Source organism: Colletotrichum abscissum (assembly GCF_030869225.1).
Source record: "Colletotrichum abscissum strain IMI 504890 chromosome Unknown Scaffold_97.1, whole genome shotgun sequence".
NCBI classification, from domain to species: domain Eukaryota; kingdom Fungi; phylum Ascomycota; class Sordariomycetes; order Glomerellales; family Glomerellaceae; genus Colletotrichum; species Colletotrichum abscissum.
The window spans coordinates 1-17,669 of record NW_026850544.1 but is presented as its reverse complement, the minus strand read 5'-3'; the positions used below and the strand labels follow the sequence as shown (position 1 = coordinate 17,669).

Sequence of the window (17,669 nt, the reverse complement as noted above, 5' to 3'; positions counted from 1 at the left end):
CGGTAGCGGATTCCGAGAAAGGTGATACCATCAGCGTTCTTCTCCAACTAAATTGGGGAATAATGGAGTGCAACATAACGAAACGTGCCAGGGTAAGATAACCAACCTTCCAACAAAATAGGTAACATGGCTACAGCAAGTAAGTTGAACATGCCAGGGGCCGCAGCGCCTCGCTGCTAGACGGTCGACGAATGATCGCATTAGTTTAATCAGCCCTATTAACTTTGCTTCATAAATTGTCTCCAGAGTGGTCAGATCACTTAGCCATTGACCAGTCAGTACGGCGTTTCGTCGCATCTCTGAATATCGCTTCGGTGCTCTGACCCGACGTTCGCGATGGATCTATTGATTAGTTTTATCAAGTTCGCATCATTTCACTGTCAACCTCCGTAAGTGTCCCTCAGATCTTCGTACGACACAAATTTGACACTCGATAGAAATAGCAATGTCCGACCGGCCGTAGCCCACCATGAAGATGCATTTCCCGCGCCTGTTCGCGCACCGGTCGCGATCATGATGCAAGTCAAGTATGGCAGGTCCTTGCCTGTCACAATGAACGAAGATGCAGACATGGCGGGCGGTGTCGAGCACACCCTGCCCAGCATCTACTCTATCACCGGTCATCGCCGTGACGCTGATGTCGAGACACTTTTCCAGCTGCGAATCGAAGGGAAAGACGGACGACAAGCTTGGGTCCCTGAGAGCGCTGTTCAAGAGAATTTAGAAATGGCCCTTTTCGCCTACTGGGACAGTGTCGCGGATGGGCGTTTGGGCGCAATGGCCCACAAAGACCTTTGGCATCCGTTCAGGATCGAGGGTCATAGAAAGACTCCCAGGGGTAGTCAGCTATTGGTTTACTGGGTGGGGTCGCCCAAGCGGTCTTGGCAATACGAGAGAGTCATTGTCAAGGCTGATCCCAAGCTCGTCGAGGACTACCGGGTTTCCGTACGGCAACATCAAAAACAGGACCAAAATATCCTGTGTGCGAGAAAACCAGCTCGTCGTCGACAAAGAAAGCGGAAGGTGTGTCAGAACCATGCAAGGTCAAACAGAATAACCAAGAAATATGCGTACTCAAGGCGATCGGGGTAGCCGACACAGGGCGGATAAGCTTGTGCAATCTCGTGGAGCAAACTGTCTTTCTTGCGTTCATAGATAGGAAGAACTACGCCATAAGTTGGTATTCAGGTACTTTACCATTCCAACAATGCTGCTATCGCGGGTATCTGATTGCACCTGCCGCCTCAGTCGTGATCAGCAAAGACTCTCTTCTATCTTTACACCATCACACTCATGCCAAGCTTGGCAAGATTAGCAAGGCTTTCCGTGGAATGCTAGCGGTAGATTTAGCCGCATTGTATATGGGGGTGGTTTATCTGATTACGAGTACGATTATATTGCTCAGCATCAAATATATTAGAGACACATGAAGGCAACACCGCATTTTTTTTCTTTCGCATAGAGCTATTTCCACTTGTCGTAGCATGATTCTGCGGCTCAAAGGGCATTATTTCGAAGGTCGCAGGTCTCTTCCTTTGAGAACTGGGCGACTAAGTCGACAAAGTAGAATTCGGCATCTGGTAATTCGTATCGATGTCGTTGACCACGAAGCTTCAAATAAAGTATTGCAGCAATTTTGCATGGACTACTGCCTCAAACTAATCAAACACCCATCCTAGACCGTTGAGAGATTCAGTTCGTATGAGTGACGGCAATTAGAGCTCTAGGCGAATCCGTGGTGACATGGCCTACTTTATACATGGTATCGGCTGTGATGCTGTGGGGGGCAGAAGCCGTTGTGTAAGTCAAGAAGCGGAGCGGCTTTATCCTTGGAGTAATCAAATGGAACTTTTCTCAGATCATATTATTGTAACTGCTTATCTTAAGATGACGACTACAGTAGTTGCCCATATGAGTTCTAGCGAATTGGGGGATGGGTCTTGGCGGTGCTACAGAGCTATTTCATCACTTCTTCTCTTGCTAGGAGAGACTATAAGTCTCAGAGCAATATGGAGGATTGAAACACGGCACGGATATTGTGTTGTTTTATCGGGCTTTCACTACCCATTGTCATCAGCGAAAGTTGCTGAACGGCATACGCGGCTTTGTTCCCATGTCGACTACCGGCGGTGATTCGTCAACCAGCACCCCTGATGGCGCGCGGAATGAAGCAGCTGACGAACCAGGCAACTCAAACGCTGTCGATGGGGGATTTTCAACACCATATCTTCTCCCTTGCTGGTCCGTCGGCTGTTCCAGGTAGTGATAGTAGTGATGGGTGTGATGATGGTTATGATAGTGATGTATGACAACAGTCCGCTCCTTCCTTCGTGAGCGGCATCGCCTGCAGATACCACTGATAGGTTCTGAGCCAGGTTGGATTGGATGTTTCCTATGATAAGATTCAGACCGCGGCCTATGGCATACGACACAGCTGTGCTGCAACGACATAATTTCGGCTGCTTTGGTAGACAAGTAATGGGTGCGTGAACTTGGTTCCGTAGTCATTGTAGAAAGGCCACTTATATAGGCGTCACGAGTAGGTTTTCGCATTACTGAATGGTTCATGAACAACCGTCGCGGATAGCGTGAAGCGTGTAATAGGCTTAGTCTGATGACAGAAGTCATGACTTGAGAGGAATTTACGAGATTACGATTGACTAAGCAATTCAGCTCAAATCACGTAAATAGACAGAAACCCATGCATGAGGGGTGGTGAACAACAATATACTTAAACACCTGAGTGTCGTCTACAACAACTGCAATAATATCCAGTAATTACTGCAATGGAACAAAGATCTCCCCTTCATCCTCTGCGAGTACTCTTGATCATGACCACAAGTCTTTACATTATTGGTGTTGTAGTACATCTTGTCCTGCCCATTATGCAACTGGTGACAATCTTCGCCTTAGTGTTGGTGTTGGCAAAGCCGGAAAACCGCGATGATTTATTTCATTTAGCATCGTTTTCAACACCACTCCGACGACTACTATCGATTTTCGCTCCCTTCGCCTCGTTCCGGGATATGAAAGAGTTCGTCATTAACTTCTTTCGCCAGCGAGCCAATGTACAGCCACTGCAGATGCGAGACACTACACCTCCTGGTAAACTTGACCCAGTACCTACGTAGCGTAGCAAAGATGTCATAATACCAAGATATATAATGCATTTGTTCCAGGTTCAAATTCAAGTCAAGGAGCTTTGATTCAGCGCCACGCCTTGTCTTAAAGTGGTCAATGAGCGCAGTAGCTAGAAGTGGCCTGTGCTAGACCGTCCGATCAACCCAAACGAAGAAACCTGTTACCTAGCTATTGCTTTGCGCGTGAGCCAAGCATAATCTCGGCTTCAATGCCGCACGGCGTGCTTTCTCCAGTTCCATTTCCTATGCTTTTTACGTCCAATACTCAAGAAAACAATCGTTTCTCGTTAAAATGGGATGTGTTGCTGGATGCGCCAGTTTGCTACGGCGGGCGCGAATATGCACAAGCCGCAGAAACTCCATCCCGTACCCGTAGCACTCTTCCAACACACGGCAAAGAATACGTCGTAGACGTGTCACTCGGAATTCCTTCTCTACTACCTCGAACCAATCAACAGAGCATTGCAAGCAAGCAAATGGTAGTACGAGTCTCCATGAAATCATTTCCTACATCAGAATCGATCTTGCCAGCTCCTCTTATGGAAGAGAGTCTGAGTCAGATTTAACGCGCTCGATTCTGGCTGATATGAAGTTGGTATGAAGCTGGTAGAGAATCCTTTCCTAGGAACTTATTTCTGTTACCGTCCTGATCGGGTTTTGGAGTTTGTACGTGCTTTGCAATATTACTACACGATTCAGATGTATGTATAATAGGTGAACAACGAGATCGTGCGAATGACATGATGGCGTGGCTGGGCAGGTCCTCCGCACTAATTAGTCATCATCGAGGAGAGGTGGAAAGTTATTGAATGATGTGATCAGTTAATACAAAGGTGTTTCTCCGCTTTGCGTCTGTCATTATGGATGCCACTTTCTGTTGTTTGACGGGCTTCCTTGCTTGAATTAGCGCATTCAGACGTCCGGTTAGTCATCATGAACCACACCAGAAACGTGAACGGAAGTCTCTGGGTTTTTCATGCACAGAATCGAGCGATGAGGCGTGACGATCGCCAACGCCATTTTTGGGATAGATAGTCTAGATTTCTTCCGTTTGGCCTTTAGGCTTACGCTTCTCATGTCTACATAACGTTGAGCGGCTACCATGTTGTCTGCGTGGAACCATGACTCTATGTAGTTCTTCAAATGTCGCGACATCAGCTGCAAGTAGGCTTTCTCAACTTTGGGTCCTGAGTTTGCTCCCGAAACTAAAATGCGAAGACAATAGCGTGTTCCAGTCGAGGGGCTTATGTGCCCAGTTTTGCGATACTTGGGCTTTCGCCATTTTGCAACAATCCCAATGCTGGTGTTCCAATGAGTCTCCCGTCTCGGGACTAACCGAAGCATCGTCATGCGACTCCCCATGTCCCGGGTACCCGTATGAGACTTGTGGGGGCAAAGGCCTTTTCAGCTACGTAGCACTTCACAGGGTCGCCTCGCCCGATGATAGCATCACCTCCGTGGCTAGTATTCCGAAGCAAACATCGGTGGAGATGTTGTATGAGACCCGAACTACTGAGAACACTCTCATCAAGACAGTAACACAGACGGTCACCGTCACCAAAGGCGACACTGAAGTTCCGACAGACGACCCGAATATCACGACAACTGCCCTTTCGTCGACAGGATCAGCAGCGCCAGCTTCCAGTAAGAAGCTCAAGCAGACACAAATAGCCGGCATTATCGGGGGAGTCCTCGCCACAATGTTGATCGTGTTGGTCATTAGTGCATGGAGCCTTCATCGGCGGCGGACACCTTTGAAGCAAGATGACTTGAATACAGGCTCCGTCAGCGAGCTCACACATTTTCCTGGCAGACTTGGGGTACTGCGTATTACTAATCCGGACTAAGGCCTGACTGGGCATGAACCACTTCAACGGTAGTACTTAGACGATGGGTTCTCGTGACTGTCTCGTCAGAACTTGGAATACTCATACTTGGTAACAATATCAGCGAGCCCTGCTGAGTCTACGACAGTCGGTGATCAGACATGTCTCACGACCAGCTTGTTACTGTACATGTTGAAGTGTATCAGCTTGATCTGTATTCATGTTGTGTGATCACTTGACGTGTTTAAATTGCATCACGCTTTTAATGATTATTGTCATATTCATAGACGATTCACGTTGCTACCCATTGTCATGCAGCCTCGGATTGGTTTCGGTTGTTAATCAACTTGATTTCAGCATGGCACGCTACGGAAACTAGTATAGGCAGCGACTGGATCTTCTCTCATGTATAACTTGAAAGTAGTGACAACAGCTAGCACAGACCATCCAGATCAGTCTTATCACACGTAAGAGAAGAGCATTCCATCTTGACAAGGAAAATTCATACATCGGGGTCTCGATCTCAGCTACTGCCTGACGGGATACGGAACGTTCACTACAGTATGACCCTCCAGAACAGCGGGAAAGCCGAGAGTATGTGGACATACTGGGTTCAGGCCGAGAGCAAGGTCTACAATACAGGTTTCATCGTAACCATACTGACAATCATTCCCCTGCGGAATGTTGTAGAGTTGGTAGTTTTGTGCAACCCAACTAGCAGGCTGAGACAAACATTTACCCAAATACGTCATGCTGTTTGATGCAGACAGTGGCAGCTTACCATGCAAGAGGAGATCAACGCACTCATCCGCCTCCACAAACTCGTAGTCCATTTCAACCCCACCTCCAGTAGTCGGTGCTTCTAGCGCGGACTTTCCTGTCACGAGGTAGTTCCACGCATCGTAACTAATATCATACGATCCCTTGGACTCATCAACCTTCAACAGATGGAGGCTTCGAACACCGTGCGACACCTTGACACAGATCGCATCACAGTCGACCTCGCTCGGCCAGTACGCTACACGATTGTGGTTAATTTTGCATCCTAGAACCCCGACAGAAGACCCGTACAAGGCGTGAGGCTTGACTGACAGTGTATGAGCCCCAGCCATGGCGGCTAAACTGGCCGAGAGACTGACGATCAACGGGAAAAGCATCTTTGTAGGAGATTGTCTACTTGATGGGGCTTGTGTCTTTTATGTCTTTGACCCTCGTCCTATCAGACCATAAGTGTTGTAAGGAATTAGGCAATTATCTGAGGTGGCTCGACTTAGCAAGACTTTTTGAGATTTAAATTTACAACTTTAGCGCGTTCTCGTCACTGATTCTGCCATAACCTGAGAACTCAGATGCACCCTTACGGATTTAGTCATACTGAGAAGTCTTTGACCAGAATTGCGTCTTATTGGATTGCTGGTCAAATGATTACGATCGTATGTACCCATTGGTTTGTCTAGCCGGCGTTTCCTCTCTTGCATTACCTGGATATTTGACACTTGGCGATGATGATGCCGGTGCGACAGGAATGAAGTGGGGGCAAGCTACAAATAGATGCACATATTATTACCTGATGTAGCCGATCCCTGCCACGATACAGTCACACAGCTCGAGATCCGATAATAAGACAACTATGGCACGTCGGATGACGTTGGAGAGCTTAGTTGGATGTAAATACGGATATCATGAATACACCTTACTGGCCCAAGTGAACTGAAACGAGGACCACTCATGTCGGCTTTCTTTACTTTTCTCTTTCGCTTCTCCTTTTTATTCAGTTTGTCACATAATACGTAGACTACGCCGTTGTTTTGAGCTGCATTACATTGGATGATAATTTATCCGTATCTTTCGCATCTCGTACTCTCCCCATGTACCCTCTCTATCCGTTGCCTGGCCGTTGGAAAACGTCTCACAGCTGAGGCATGGAGTCTCGATAAGCCGATGGGTATTCTCGGCCTCCACACAGAAAAGCTCTCCGCGTTTACACAGTGCGCCTCAGACCCACGACGACTACCTTTACGTTACAAAGCCAGACTAGACCACGGACAGCTCGACAGCGCTCCTGGTCTGTCGGGACGATACGTGCACAGTTGCGCAGGAACCGCCAGGTAAACTATTGAGCCTCGACGTATATGGTTCAGCTGTGTCCCTAGCGCGGTGAGCCGGCTTCCGCTTCCTCCGGAGCGAAGACTAGTCGATCCTCTGCCAGGACTACGTAACACTCGGCCGGACGGCTCTCAAAGACCAAAAGAGATCACCGCCGATATTAGCAGCGACGGAACGACATATCCAGCAATCTATCGAGTGAGTATTTGTATATTTCATGTGTGTGTCTACGCAGGGCGACGCTTGGACGCAAACGTGTCGCGTTCAATAATTATATCGACTCAATTTGACAGCGTTTGCGTCAAAAAGACTTAACAAGAGGCATAGATGACATGGACTAGCACCAGCTTCACTGGGCAAGGTAGACACGCTATCTCACCACACCATCAGTCCACTCCACTTAACAGCCACAAGGTTCATGGAGTCAACCCCAACTACTGAGAGTGCGAGCATTACATTTCGACCGTCTGGTTCAACAAGTCTTTTTCACGTGCTCTGGAAAGAACGTTACGACTTGAGAGTGATGAAATACCATCTAGAACTATTTCATCGTACGGTCTTGTCGTTTTATGAGAGACGCAGGGGCTTGCTGGTGATACATTCCAGCATTGTTGTGACATCTTCGTACAAGATAATCCAGTCGACCTGTCTCAATCGCGCCAATTTGTGATGCGTTGCAAAGGCACCAACTACGATAATTCCCTGGTACTCAGCGTTCGATCCAGGTCGCTGCAGTACACGGTAGCCGTTGTGGAAAACGCGGCCGATGGCGAGAGACGCCCTCTCTGGGTGTACACCGTCTTTAATGTTTACCCAGCCATTGCTTTCGAGCAAGCTGTCTAGCGTATGTTCAGCCAATCTCCAAGGCCCGAGTATGCGGCCCGTGCAGTAGTCGTTCAAAAGGTGGAGGTTGAATCTGGTACTGTCGCGACATATTCCAATGACCAGTAAGCAATCGAATCGATTTTTGTCCAGAATGCGTTTCGCCTCATACGCTGCGTTAGGGTTCCAGAATTGGGTGATCGGCGTCAAAGCAAACCAAATCTCGTCTTCCATCACATCCGTGTCCTTGAGCAGAAAGAAGTCGTCCACTTCCGGGCAGTCGAGTTGTGGGGCGGGCTTCTGATGTCCCATACACTCAATGACGTGTCTTGGTTCCGCAAGTCTGATCAATGTCGGGTCGATGCCAGTAAGACTTGGTTCAATATGGAACTTGGATCGAATTTGAGGTGCATCGTGGCCTGCTCTTGCTGGTCTTCGACGTCTTACAAGTTGTCGAGACGGAATGGGCGCTTCTAGCCGCGGAACCATCCGCTGTTGTTTCGGTCGCAGGAACGATGGCGGAGGAAAGGTTCCCGCCCCTTCATGGCGCGGGGATGTTTGCGCTCTTTGGAGTCGCCGTGCCTCTGTCAGAACTTTGGCAAACGAAACCATGTTGTTCCTCGATGCTACGCGGTGTGTGCTGTCGCCGGTCAGGATGGTCGACCCACGGTCCTCAGACTCGTTTTGTATGGCTACCGATAATGGTCAAGTCTTAGTTCTCCAGACACTGTCAGTTGATCAATCTTCGCCTCCATATTCGACCGATGAGCAGCGAGAAAGTTATAGACTTGTCTCAATATTGTTTTAGGGGCGATATTTCAGTCAACGCTACTTCATTACCGGCATTGAAAAGATCTCCCGAACAGTAATCTACAGGGCATGTGGCAGCTAACGTAACCGCCGATTATCGAGAGCGTCATTGTAGTAAAGTCAGCAATTCGCAGCTGCTTACTTCTGACGTCAAGAGCAACTAGTGGTGGGTTTTTGAGAGGTAGCCAATTCCGGACACATAACAGGTACGAGAGGAAGAAAGAGCATTCTGGTAGTGTTAGCCACCGTTCGTTTGCAGTCCAATCAATCATCTGGTCGACCGTACGCGTTCCGTATATGACATGCTTGCGCACGAGGCAAACTCAACGTCTAACTTAAATCAGTACATTTTCTTGAGATGTTGCCAGTCGGATCATGACTGGATAACAAGCTTTTCGTCAAACAAAACGTGGGCGCGTAACCCGGTGATGTGGGTTAGGCTACTGTCCGGCCACCTTGGCATCTGGGCTCTAAATCGTGTTTTCCTTCTATAGTTGAACTGGGGCAAATACAAAACATACCTGCAGTTTTGATCGTGCTATTACTCAAACCACGAACATTTATTTCTTACGAAGAAACTATCATACGATCTATCAAGGATTTAACTTAGTACTCAGACAGGGTCATTATGGTCAACAGGACGACTTTCGAATTCTTGGTTCCTCCCTTCCAGAACATACATTGAGAAGGCTGGCAATAGTCCCGATGCGCTGGATCACCTGGTCCCAGACATTGGAGCTCATCAGGCGATGTTCCTATACAAAGCCCAATGAGTTCCTCACTGCCTTGAAAGCGCTTGAATAATAGTGGATTTTATGACATATATTATCGCTACCAGCCTTTGTAGATCGGTGACATGTCCATCTTGACTCTGCACTACGTACCTTCCATCCGCTGTGGTGAGCTTCAATTGGCCAGTCCCTTTTCCCCACCCATGTCGTTATCATGTTAGTATGTTGACTATTCTGTCACTGTTATGGAAAGGCTGGTGATGACAGCCATCGAACTCGTTTCCTCCCGAAGTAACCGCTTTCTTCTTTACGTCTCTAAACCGGGCTATCTTGTTGCTGACGTCCCACTTTAACTCTAATATGTTATTTTGAGACTATCTAGGTCGTCCTAACGCCTGGATTCACAGACGCTGGGGACAAAAGGAGCAATAAAGAAAATATGTGAACGTCACCATTTGAACGCCCAACTTGAATTGACTTATTCTCCTTTGCTCATATGCTACATCTCCGAACCACGACTTTCAATTCACTATTCATTGTTTTTTCCATTGCAGTCTAAACTCAACATCCGACCTGCAACCATGCGGGAGGGGCTCAAACGAGATGCTACTGAGCTTGGGAGCCCCGACGAGGTGCCCATCGCGAGTGGGCAGAGGGCAGCATCTCTCTCCAGAACGCATGAGCTAGGTGACGAGTACTCTCAAGAGTTTTTCAAATTTATGAAGCATATAGAGGCACGTACTTCAGAATTCCAGATAACCTGACACTCGGGTTGCTTCCGCTAAACTGACAAACACCAAGGCCGAGACGATGCCTGCCATGAGCCGCTTTCCGGATGGGATAAGACAAATGAGACCGGACATCGTCCGAGATCTCCAAGTGGCTCATGCTATGCTTGGCCTACTTCCAGAAACGCTGTTTTTATCGGTCAACATTGTCGACAGGTTCTGCTGTGAACAAAGCTTCTGTGGGGGGGCATACTACAAGTTGGTCAGCTGTACTGCCTTATGGATTGCGTCCAAGTACATTGAAGAAAAGGGGCGGGTGCCATCTCTCAAGAGGCTTTTGCATTTCATTCCCGAAGGGTGTTATCAAAACGAGAGATTCTTCGTCCGGTTAGAAATGGACATCCTTACTGAACTGAAGTGGCGCGTCAACCACCCAACCCCATATTTCTTCATTCAGCTTCTTGAGATGGACGACGATAACGAAGCTGCAGTGAGGAAGTTGGCAGTGGATATTTGCGAAGCCAACTTGGCTGAGAATGAACTTATAGGTGCTAGGTCATCTGTTCTGGCTTCTCAATGTTTGCTATTTGCCGGCGATGCCTTGCTAGCCGTCAATAGTGAGTTTGACCACTGATTTGGTCGGTTGACTCCTGACAATGGCAGCAATCAGTCTCCGATTGAATAAAGCTTTCTCTGAGTCGGTAGCTGCTGGTTAGATCTGATGTTGATTCAGCCATACTTCAGAGGCAATGAGAATGTCTACTGTGTCAAGGCGTTGTTAGGAAAAACACATTTTGTTGATTAGTACTAAGACATATTTGTGACATGTTGATTCATTTCAAGCCCCCAAACGTTAGCTTTAGGCATCATCTATGAGGAATCAGACATTCTTGTGACTAAAACCTCAATCTATTTCACATTTTGTCCACTTGCCGTAGTGAAACAATGAAAGTCAGGAAGTATGGCAGTGCCGGAAATGGATGAGAAGTATACCTACAGTCCTTGCTATGATTGCGAGCAATTGCGCTAATTTATCCGCAACGATCAGGGATAGGTTAGGGTCACCTGCCAGTAACAAGCTCTTTATCAAGTAGAATACATTGTGTAAGGCTGTGCTGGAGTATCGGTCCGTCAACTTTGGCAAGGTGGGCTTCGGTGTTATGATCGCCCCTGGCTACTAACATCGTTGGTTGTTGATTGGAGTTTAAGACGTATTGGCGTATACGGTCAGCTGGACCATGCCGTCAAGCATTGCCTTCTGCACTGAAGGCCCAAATGATCTGCTTCGACTGTTCCATGAACCATATGTGCTTGCCCCGTCCTCACAGCTCAAATCTTTTCGTCCAGCCAACAGCCGACGCACTCAAAAATTTACCTACGAGAAGCGAAAAGGCAACTCAAAATTCCAACTGCTGACTTTGAAATGGACTTCAATCAGATTAGGGCGATGAGGAATCTTCACTTTACCCACGAAAAGGGATTTACATAGCCAGAACATGGACAAGTTTACGACGGCCTGGCCTTCTAAGGTTTCCATGATGCGTCCAAGGTCTAGTAAGACTATTCGTAGGTAGTAGGCATCTCCACACACCATGAAGTTTATGGGCCACATAATATACTGATATCGGCCAACGCAAACTGCACGGGATGAGGTCGTAACACAACAGGTCAAAAGTACCGATTATTCTAGGCATCAGTAGTGAGTTACCCATAATGTCAAGCCGCTGTTCGCGATCATTTCATGAGGTGATAGGGAATAATCAGATCAACCATCGAATGTTATGTTACATTGGCGTTGACTAACGACTAACGAGCTATGACAACAGACCACGCTTGAGCCTCTGCAAACTGACGTCTCGAGAATTGTTCTCAAGGCAGACTAGTCGGCCTAGACCCAAGATGAATGTCGGCAACGTGCAGCAGTGGCTGTCATTTGATTCAAGATGAACTGTAGCGCAGCGTGCGTGCTGGCATCTCGGAAAAATACTTACGCGGTGCAAGATGCGCTAATGCTATCAAGCTTCGACACACTAGTAACAGCCTGAGTCACTGCCGTGATTATCACTTCAGGGGTTCTCCTTCTGAGACCAAGATCACTTCTGTCTCGTTCTAGGCCCCTCTGAGGCTCTGCCGTACCCTTCGCAGTAAACAAAGTCCTCGTCGGCACCTTTGTTTGTTTTCGTCCAACAGCTTATGCTCCTGAAAGTGGTGCCTTTCGCGACGTTCCTACGTGTGATCTGAAACACAGATATGATGTAAATCTCGTCTCTGAAACAGAATGGCGATGGCTTCGGACTGTCGTGCCACCGAGCCACCTCCTGGTGCCTTTGCCATTCCATACGAAGCTTGGGTGGTATATCAATGGGCTGTCGGCCTCCATTGAACAATCATTAGAAGCCCCTACTAGCTTGCGGCAAATATGACCTGCGTTTCACCAGAGATGAGAAAGAAAAGGAATCGAGATGCTCAAGCCAAGCACCGAAAAAAGAAGCAAGAAGAAACTAGACGCTTGCAATCAGAAGTGGATCATCTCCGCAGAAAACTGCAGGAAGTCCGTGACGCCATGGCAAGCAACGACATGCAACGACTGGAATATGTTGTGCTAGGTGAGATGCGTCCTTCGACGCCTCAGCCCGATACGTCAGGCACAGTCGAGTTAGGCACGCCAATCACTGACGCAGGGTACGCCGAGTCGTCCGATCCTTCCTCAATATCATCTCTTATTCCCTACTCGGACTGCAGCACACTCGGCTGTACGCTCCCCCCACCAGAATACAACCTTTACCCCGATACCATATTTCAAACACCATTTGCGGAAGGCTACAGCCAAATGCTACCATGGAATTTGATTCCCTCGGTTCCGGCATTGCCCAGCATTGAGATACCAGGATTGCTCGACATGTCATCATGGCTCGATCCGCAGCTACCAATCTCATGATCACTATACGTATACCGTCGAGGGGAAAAGTACTTCTCATCTGCATAATAGAACTTTTCATACAATGAAACATCTCGTGACTTCTGCGTGTTGAAGAAAGGCCATTGCGTGTCCTTAGGGAAATTCCGTCTTGTGGCCACTGTTGTGTACCAATGCTACTGTGCAAGGCTGAACGCGGGTCTAAAAGCCACAAGACTCAAATCATCCACATTCGATGTCAATCTTAATGTTCAGAATTTCAAATACAAATGGACAAGTGGGATTTGTACGTCTGATAACCTTCGAGTAACCGCCCCTGTACATTTGAGTCCAAGTACAGGTGTCTTCCAACTGAATGAATGGACAAAGTCATGCTTGGAGAGGCTGATCAGAAATTGTCACCCCCGAATTAGGTCAGATGGATTTAGGACCTATTCAGCGTATTTTTTACAACCAATCACACGTAGGCTCATGTTTTCTTGAAGGGGTTTCGGTTTAACATCACATAAAGCACAAGATCAGATGCTTACATCATTTAAGTTCCATCATTGTAGGTTCTCTTTGCTTGTCTTCTGCCACGTACGCGGTGGTGGCAGACGAAGAGTGCTAGACACAGATCCACACTAAGGAGGAGGAACAACGGATCAGCCTCCCGCTAAATAAGATATTGCCGCGCCATGGACTTCTTGATGTTGAGAGGAGAAAGAGACGTGCTTAGAAGCAATCCTTTTTTATCAATGCTCAACAAAGATGCAGACCCATAAGTTGTGTACGTATATCTGGTTGGGAAGACCCTACTATGAACTATCTCGGAAACCGTAGCTATGGGAACTTGTGGTGAAGGTAATTGGAGGTCATTATATGTGGTAATACGATCACCACGTCACATGTTGACTCTTGCTGAGGAACAACAGCAGATTGTCTTTTGGGCGGGCCAATGAAACTAGACAAACATGGCGTACGAAATCTTACAACCTCTACGTCAAAGTTTGCTGAAACGCACATTCCGTTACGTAACTTTGAACGATGTCACCACGTTGGGATGGGATTGAATAACGCGATATGGACCGACGATTGTGCTTATGACTCCTACACCGTCGGTTATCTTCGCCAGTCACACGTAGGCGAGGCTATGCCTTGCAGGCAATAATCACAGAGCGCCTTAAGTGACAGGGGTGTTATTAAACTTTATTATGAGTATGCGGTTGGAGGGTTCTTTGCTCACAGGGCTGGAAGATCCATCAAGGTGGTCTTCGCGACTTACAATATAAAGCAGCCCGCGTGTTGTGTAATTGGTTTTGGGTAATTGATTTTGGGGAATCCTCATCGTGTCAGTGCTGATCGTAATCCTAGATCATCTTGCTGCTGTCGAATTGTCGCATTAGACTCCGATTCTTACTGGTCATCTCCTGACCAACATTCATAACTATGTATACTCACGAAACCTTCGAAGATATCCTCAACGACGAGCTTGCATCGAAGCAGCTGTTACGAGAAGCACTACAGGCAGCTGAAGAGAGGCAGACTTTGTGGAAGAGATTATGCCTGTCTAGTGTAACATTGAACATTGGGATCATGGAACTATTGCAGCAGATCTGAATGACCAAATACCATAGTACCTAGCCTAATGCACGTTGTTGGGTGTGATTATGTTCGCCTCGAGGCCTTGTCAAGCTTGTCATGAACACTTGGAGTTCAGTATATAAGCAAACAAAAGCCGGCTACATTCTGTAACAAAAATGCGGTTCCTCGCCATATTCAATGCCATCATTTGGCTAGGATTCCTTTGGTTCTTCCTGTTCCACGTCAACCCCGGCCCACACACTGGACAAAGCTGTTCTATGTTAAACGTGCCCAGCCCCATATCGATTTATTATATCTCTGTGCACGTTCGTTAACAGTCGTGTAGATCACCACAGCAGAAATAGTACGGAATATTACCGAAACATTCGAGGTCCCTCATACAGACCGAGCGCAAAAGCGCATGACCATCCCTAGCGAAATCGTAGACCCGGCGAAGTCTGTCGCTTCGAAAGCAGGAGAGCACATCGCAACGGCCGTGGCCTCTGCAAAGCAAGCGGTCAGCACGCCACTCGCTGACATTTGGCAGAACCTCAGGTCCAAGTTCTTTGACGACTTGACTCGGTGGGAAGACACGGTGCCTGTCTACTTCTGTCTTCAGACGCGGGGCGTGTGGCAGCTAGGCTACTCCAACTCGACCAGCAAAATGGTCTCATCTAAGGACTTTGACGTCTTAGATGCCCTCCAAATCACGGTACTCGACAGCCTGTTCAGCATGGCACGCCAGATTGTCCCCGGGCTGCCGGACGGCCTAGTCAGTGACTTGGCGGAAGTTGACTTCAATGTGCTCGATACGGTGGCTGCCGCAGCATACTGGTTGCTTGTGGTTCTCCTCGTAGGCACGTTTCTGATGGTTCTGACTTCTGTTCTATCAGGATGGACCAAGTGGCTCCTCTGCCTACCTCTGATGGTGGTGGGTTTACTTAAGGCTGTCCTCCTAGTCACGGCTCTGGCTTGTATGGGTATTTGTCTAGCCGTAAATCTTATTTCTAGCGGCATTCTGTCTGTCCTAGATGTTGGCGTCGCGACAGAAACTGGGACGACGACATGGCTCTCAGTGGCGGCTGTCGTTTGGCTTTTGGTATGGTTCCTTCTCGATTGTATCTGCTTGTGATAAGTCACCGTTTCTGTGTAAGAAATTAGAGGTGATCTTGTGGATATCAGCCGTGTGTGATTCCTTCACCGCGACAAGGCTCAAGCTTCTCCTTGTTTCTTAGAGTTTTGCCTTGTATTGAATCTGAAGTTCCCAGATGGGTTTGATTTTCAGTCCTCAGATTTTCAGGCCTCAGTGAGACAGAACGGTCAATTCATGCCAGCCTGTCCGTATATCGAACATGATTACATCCCATTCTAGGGTTAGGATCTGAAACCTGAGATGAGTGTCTCGTGGGCATCATTCATTCACACTTCATACCGTGCACCGCAATCAAGTTGAGTTTCTATAGTACTCAAGAGCCTAGCCCAATCGTCTTCCAGCAACAGTGACCGCATTACTTCACGTGCATGATGTTTGCCCACAGCTGCTTGCTTAGCAGTCCAGCGACCTGAATCGGAACATGCGGGCGTACCGACGGTAGTGGAGTTCTCGATTCGGCAGTCAACTGCACTGAGCGCTGGAACGTGTGCCTCGCCGGAGCGGGTAGGATTCCCCACTATCAATAGCCGCGATTTCTCATCTACTTGCAAATTTCAGTCGGTCGGTACCGAGCTGTTGGACATGGGAATGTCAACAGCCAGTCAGTCTCCTGCTGGCGTGACTGGCAGAACAGAAGCGCACGCGATAATCCTGGCGTCTGGTCAAAATAATGGCAGTATCCGTAGCGCGCGGGATTTCCAGTGCGAGCCTCTTTTATTTGTATCGGTTTTTTTTATGGCGAAGGGCCAAGTGACAAGACTGCACGACCGCGTCCTCACCGTTCGTTCTGGATTTGGAAGCACCCAGCGATTATGCATCCAAATCAGTCGGCCAGGCCATGCTTTTACTTCGTTCAGGTATGTCAGTGGTTTAGATTGGTCCAGCATTGCGGCATAGGCCTCCGATGCCCATATACATGCTTTTGTCGGTGCTGAAAAAGCATCTTTGCAGTGCGCGTCGTGTAGGCGAACAAGGTCAGGTGAGAGGCAAGCCGAGGCCATAAATAGCTGCAAGAATAGGTGCGAGACATCTCGACAGGGCAATCGCTCTTCACCCTGCATGTTTCTTGTGTATGATAGCTTTCAATCCATAGTGTCCATGGAAGTCAGCTCCTCGGTCCTAACTTGCATATGTGACAAGTCCTGCTCCATAATGTATGTGAAATTGGGCTCCAGGTTCATGGTGCATCCAATCCATCACGGCCAGGTGCACGCATACTCTAGGCATCGTAGCATTCTCATCGACAGCCGTCTCTCAGAAACAGCCTTCCTATGATAACCCATTTCCAGGGTCAGAAGAAAACTGACGGGTCATTACAGATGTCTTGTAACGAGATTCAGGAGAGAAATTTACACTTCACTCAATTTTGGGAGGCGTTGGTAGCATGATGGACTCTTGATCCATAGTCAATGCATTTCGGTCGCCATGTCATCAGCATCTGGTACAAATGCTTCACAGACTGATCGTTTCGATCATAAGGAAAATAAGTACGCTCTGAACGTTTGAGCTTATGCCTTGGGCAACTGGCATGCAGTGATGCCTGACTGCGGTAAGGGTTGCGGTTATGGTATGCACCCGTTTCACAGTGACTGCGAAGGGAAGCTCCCATCGATAAGATGCCGTTTCTACTTGGCAAAGGCCTTAAACGCAATCATGGAAGAAATGCAGATGTCATGATTTTCCACCATGTAATATTGCGTACACCAAAGTGACTATTTATGTGTCAATTAGTAGCGATGTGCCTAAAAGGGAGCAAGCGGCTTCGAAAGCGAGACAACATCTCAATCAGAGGCGGCAAAGCGTCCCGAGTCTTCCCACCCACACTGTCAGCACCATTTATGCCATCATCCCCATCATCCCCATCATCCCCATC

General features: G+C 47.9%; 7 protein-coding genes across 7 annotated transcripts; 5 read left to right on the top strand and 2 right to left on the bottom strand.

The window, feature by feature from the left end:
* Positions 1 to 552: 552 nt before the first annotated feature.
* On the top strand, positions 553 to 4,987 carry CABS01_16409 (uncharacterized protein; the record flags this gene model as incomplete). Its single annotated transcript, XM_060549740.1, has 2 exons — positions 553 to 980; positions 4,567 to 4,987. 2 exons carry the CDS (start codon positions 553 to 555, stop codon positions 4,985 to 4,987), a joined length of 849 nt encoding a protein of 282 aa, XP_060389406.1.
* Positions 4,988 to 5,493: 506 nt separating this feature from the next.
* Positions 5,494 to 6,078, bottom strand: CABS01_16408 (uncharacterized protein; the record flags this gene model as incomplete). The annotated part of the gene is made up of 1 exon (XM_060549739.1): positions 5,494 to 6,078. The coding sequence occupies one exon, from the start codon at positions 6,076 to 6,078 to the stop codon at positions 5,494 to 5,496; it is 585 nt and encodes a 194-aa protein (XP_060389405.1).
* Positions 6,079 to 7,639: 1,561 nt separating this feature from the next.
* Positions 7,640 to 8,506, bottom strand: CABS01_16407 (uncharacterized protein; the record flags this gene model as incomplete). The annotated part of the gene is made up of 1 exon (XM_060549738.1): positions 7,640 to 8,506. One exon carries the CDS (start codon positions 8,504 to 8,506, stop codon positions 7,640 to 7,642), a length of 867 nt encoding a protein of 288 aa, XP_060389404.1.
* A 1,739-nt stretch (positions 8,507 to 10,245) lies between these two features.
* On the top strand, positions 10,246 to 10,771 carry CABS01_16406 (uncharacterized protein; the record flags this gene model as incomplete). Its single annotated transcript, XM_060549737.1, has 2 exons — positions 10,246 to 10,653; positions 10,712 to 10,771. 2 exons carry the CDS (start codon positions 10,246 to 10,248, stop codon positions 10,769 to 10,771), a joined length of 468 nt encoding a protein of 155 aa, XP_060389403.1.
* A 1,955-nt stretch (positions 10,772 to 12,726) lies between these two features.
* CABS01_16405 (uncharacterized protein) lies at positions 12,727 to 13,101 on the top strand (the record flags this gene model as incomplete). The annotated part of the gene is made up of 1 exon (XM_060549736.1): positions 12,727 to 13,101. The coding sequence occupies one exon, from the start codon at positions 12,727 to 12,729 to the stop codon at positions 13,099 to 13,101; it is 375 nt and encodes a 124-aa protein (XP_060389402.1).
* A 1,718-nt stretch (positions 13,102 to 14,819) lies between these two features.
* Positions 14,820 to 15,775, top strand: CABS01_16404 (uncharacterized protein; the record flags this gene model as incomplete). Its single annotated transcript, XM_060549735.1, has 2 exons — positions 14,820 to 14,930; positions 14,990 to 15,775. 2 exons carry the CDS (start codon positions 14,820 to 14,822, stop codon positions 15,773 to 15,775), a joined length of 897 nt encoding a protein of 298 aa, XP_060389401.1.
* Positions 15,776 to 16,068: 293 nt separating this feature from the next.
* Positions 16,069 to 16,693, top strand: CABS01_16403 (uncharacterized protein; the record flags this gene model as incomplete). The annotated part of the gene is made up of 2 exons (XM_060549734.1): positions 16,069 to 16,140; positions 16,259 to 16,693. Coding segments are annotated over 2 exons (507 nt in total), but the record flags the coding sequence as incomplete, so codon positions are not given.
* Positions 16,694 to 17,669: the final 976 nt, after the last annotated feature.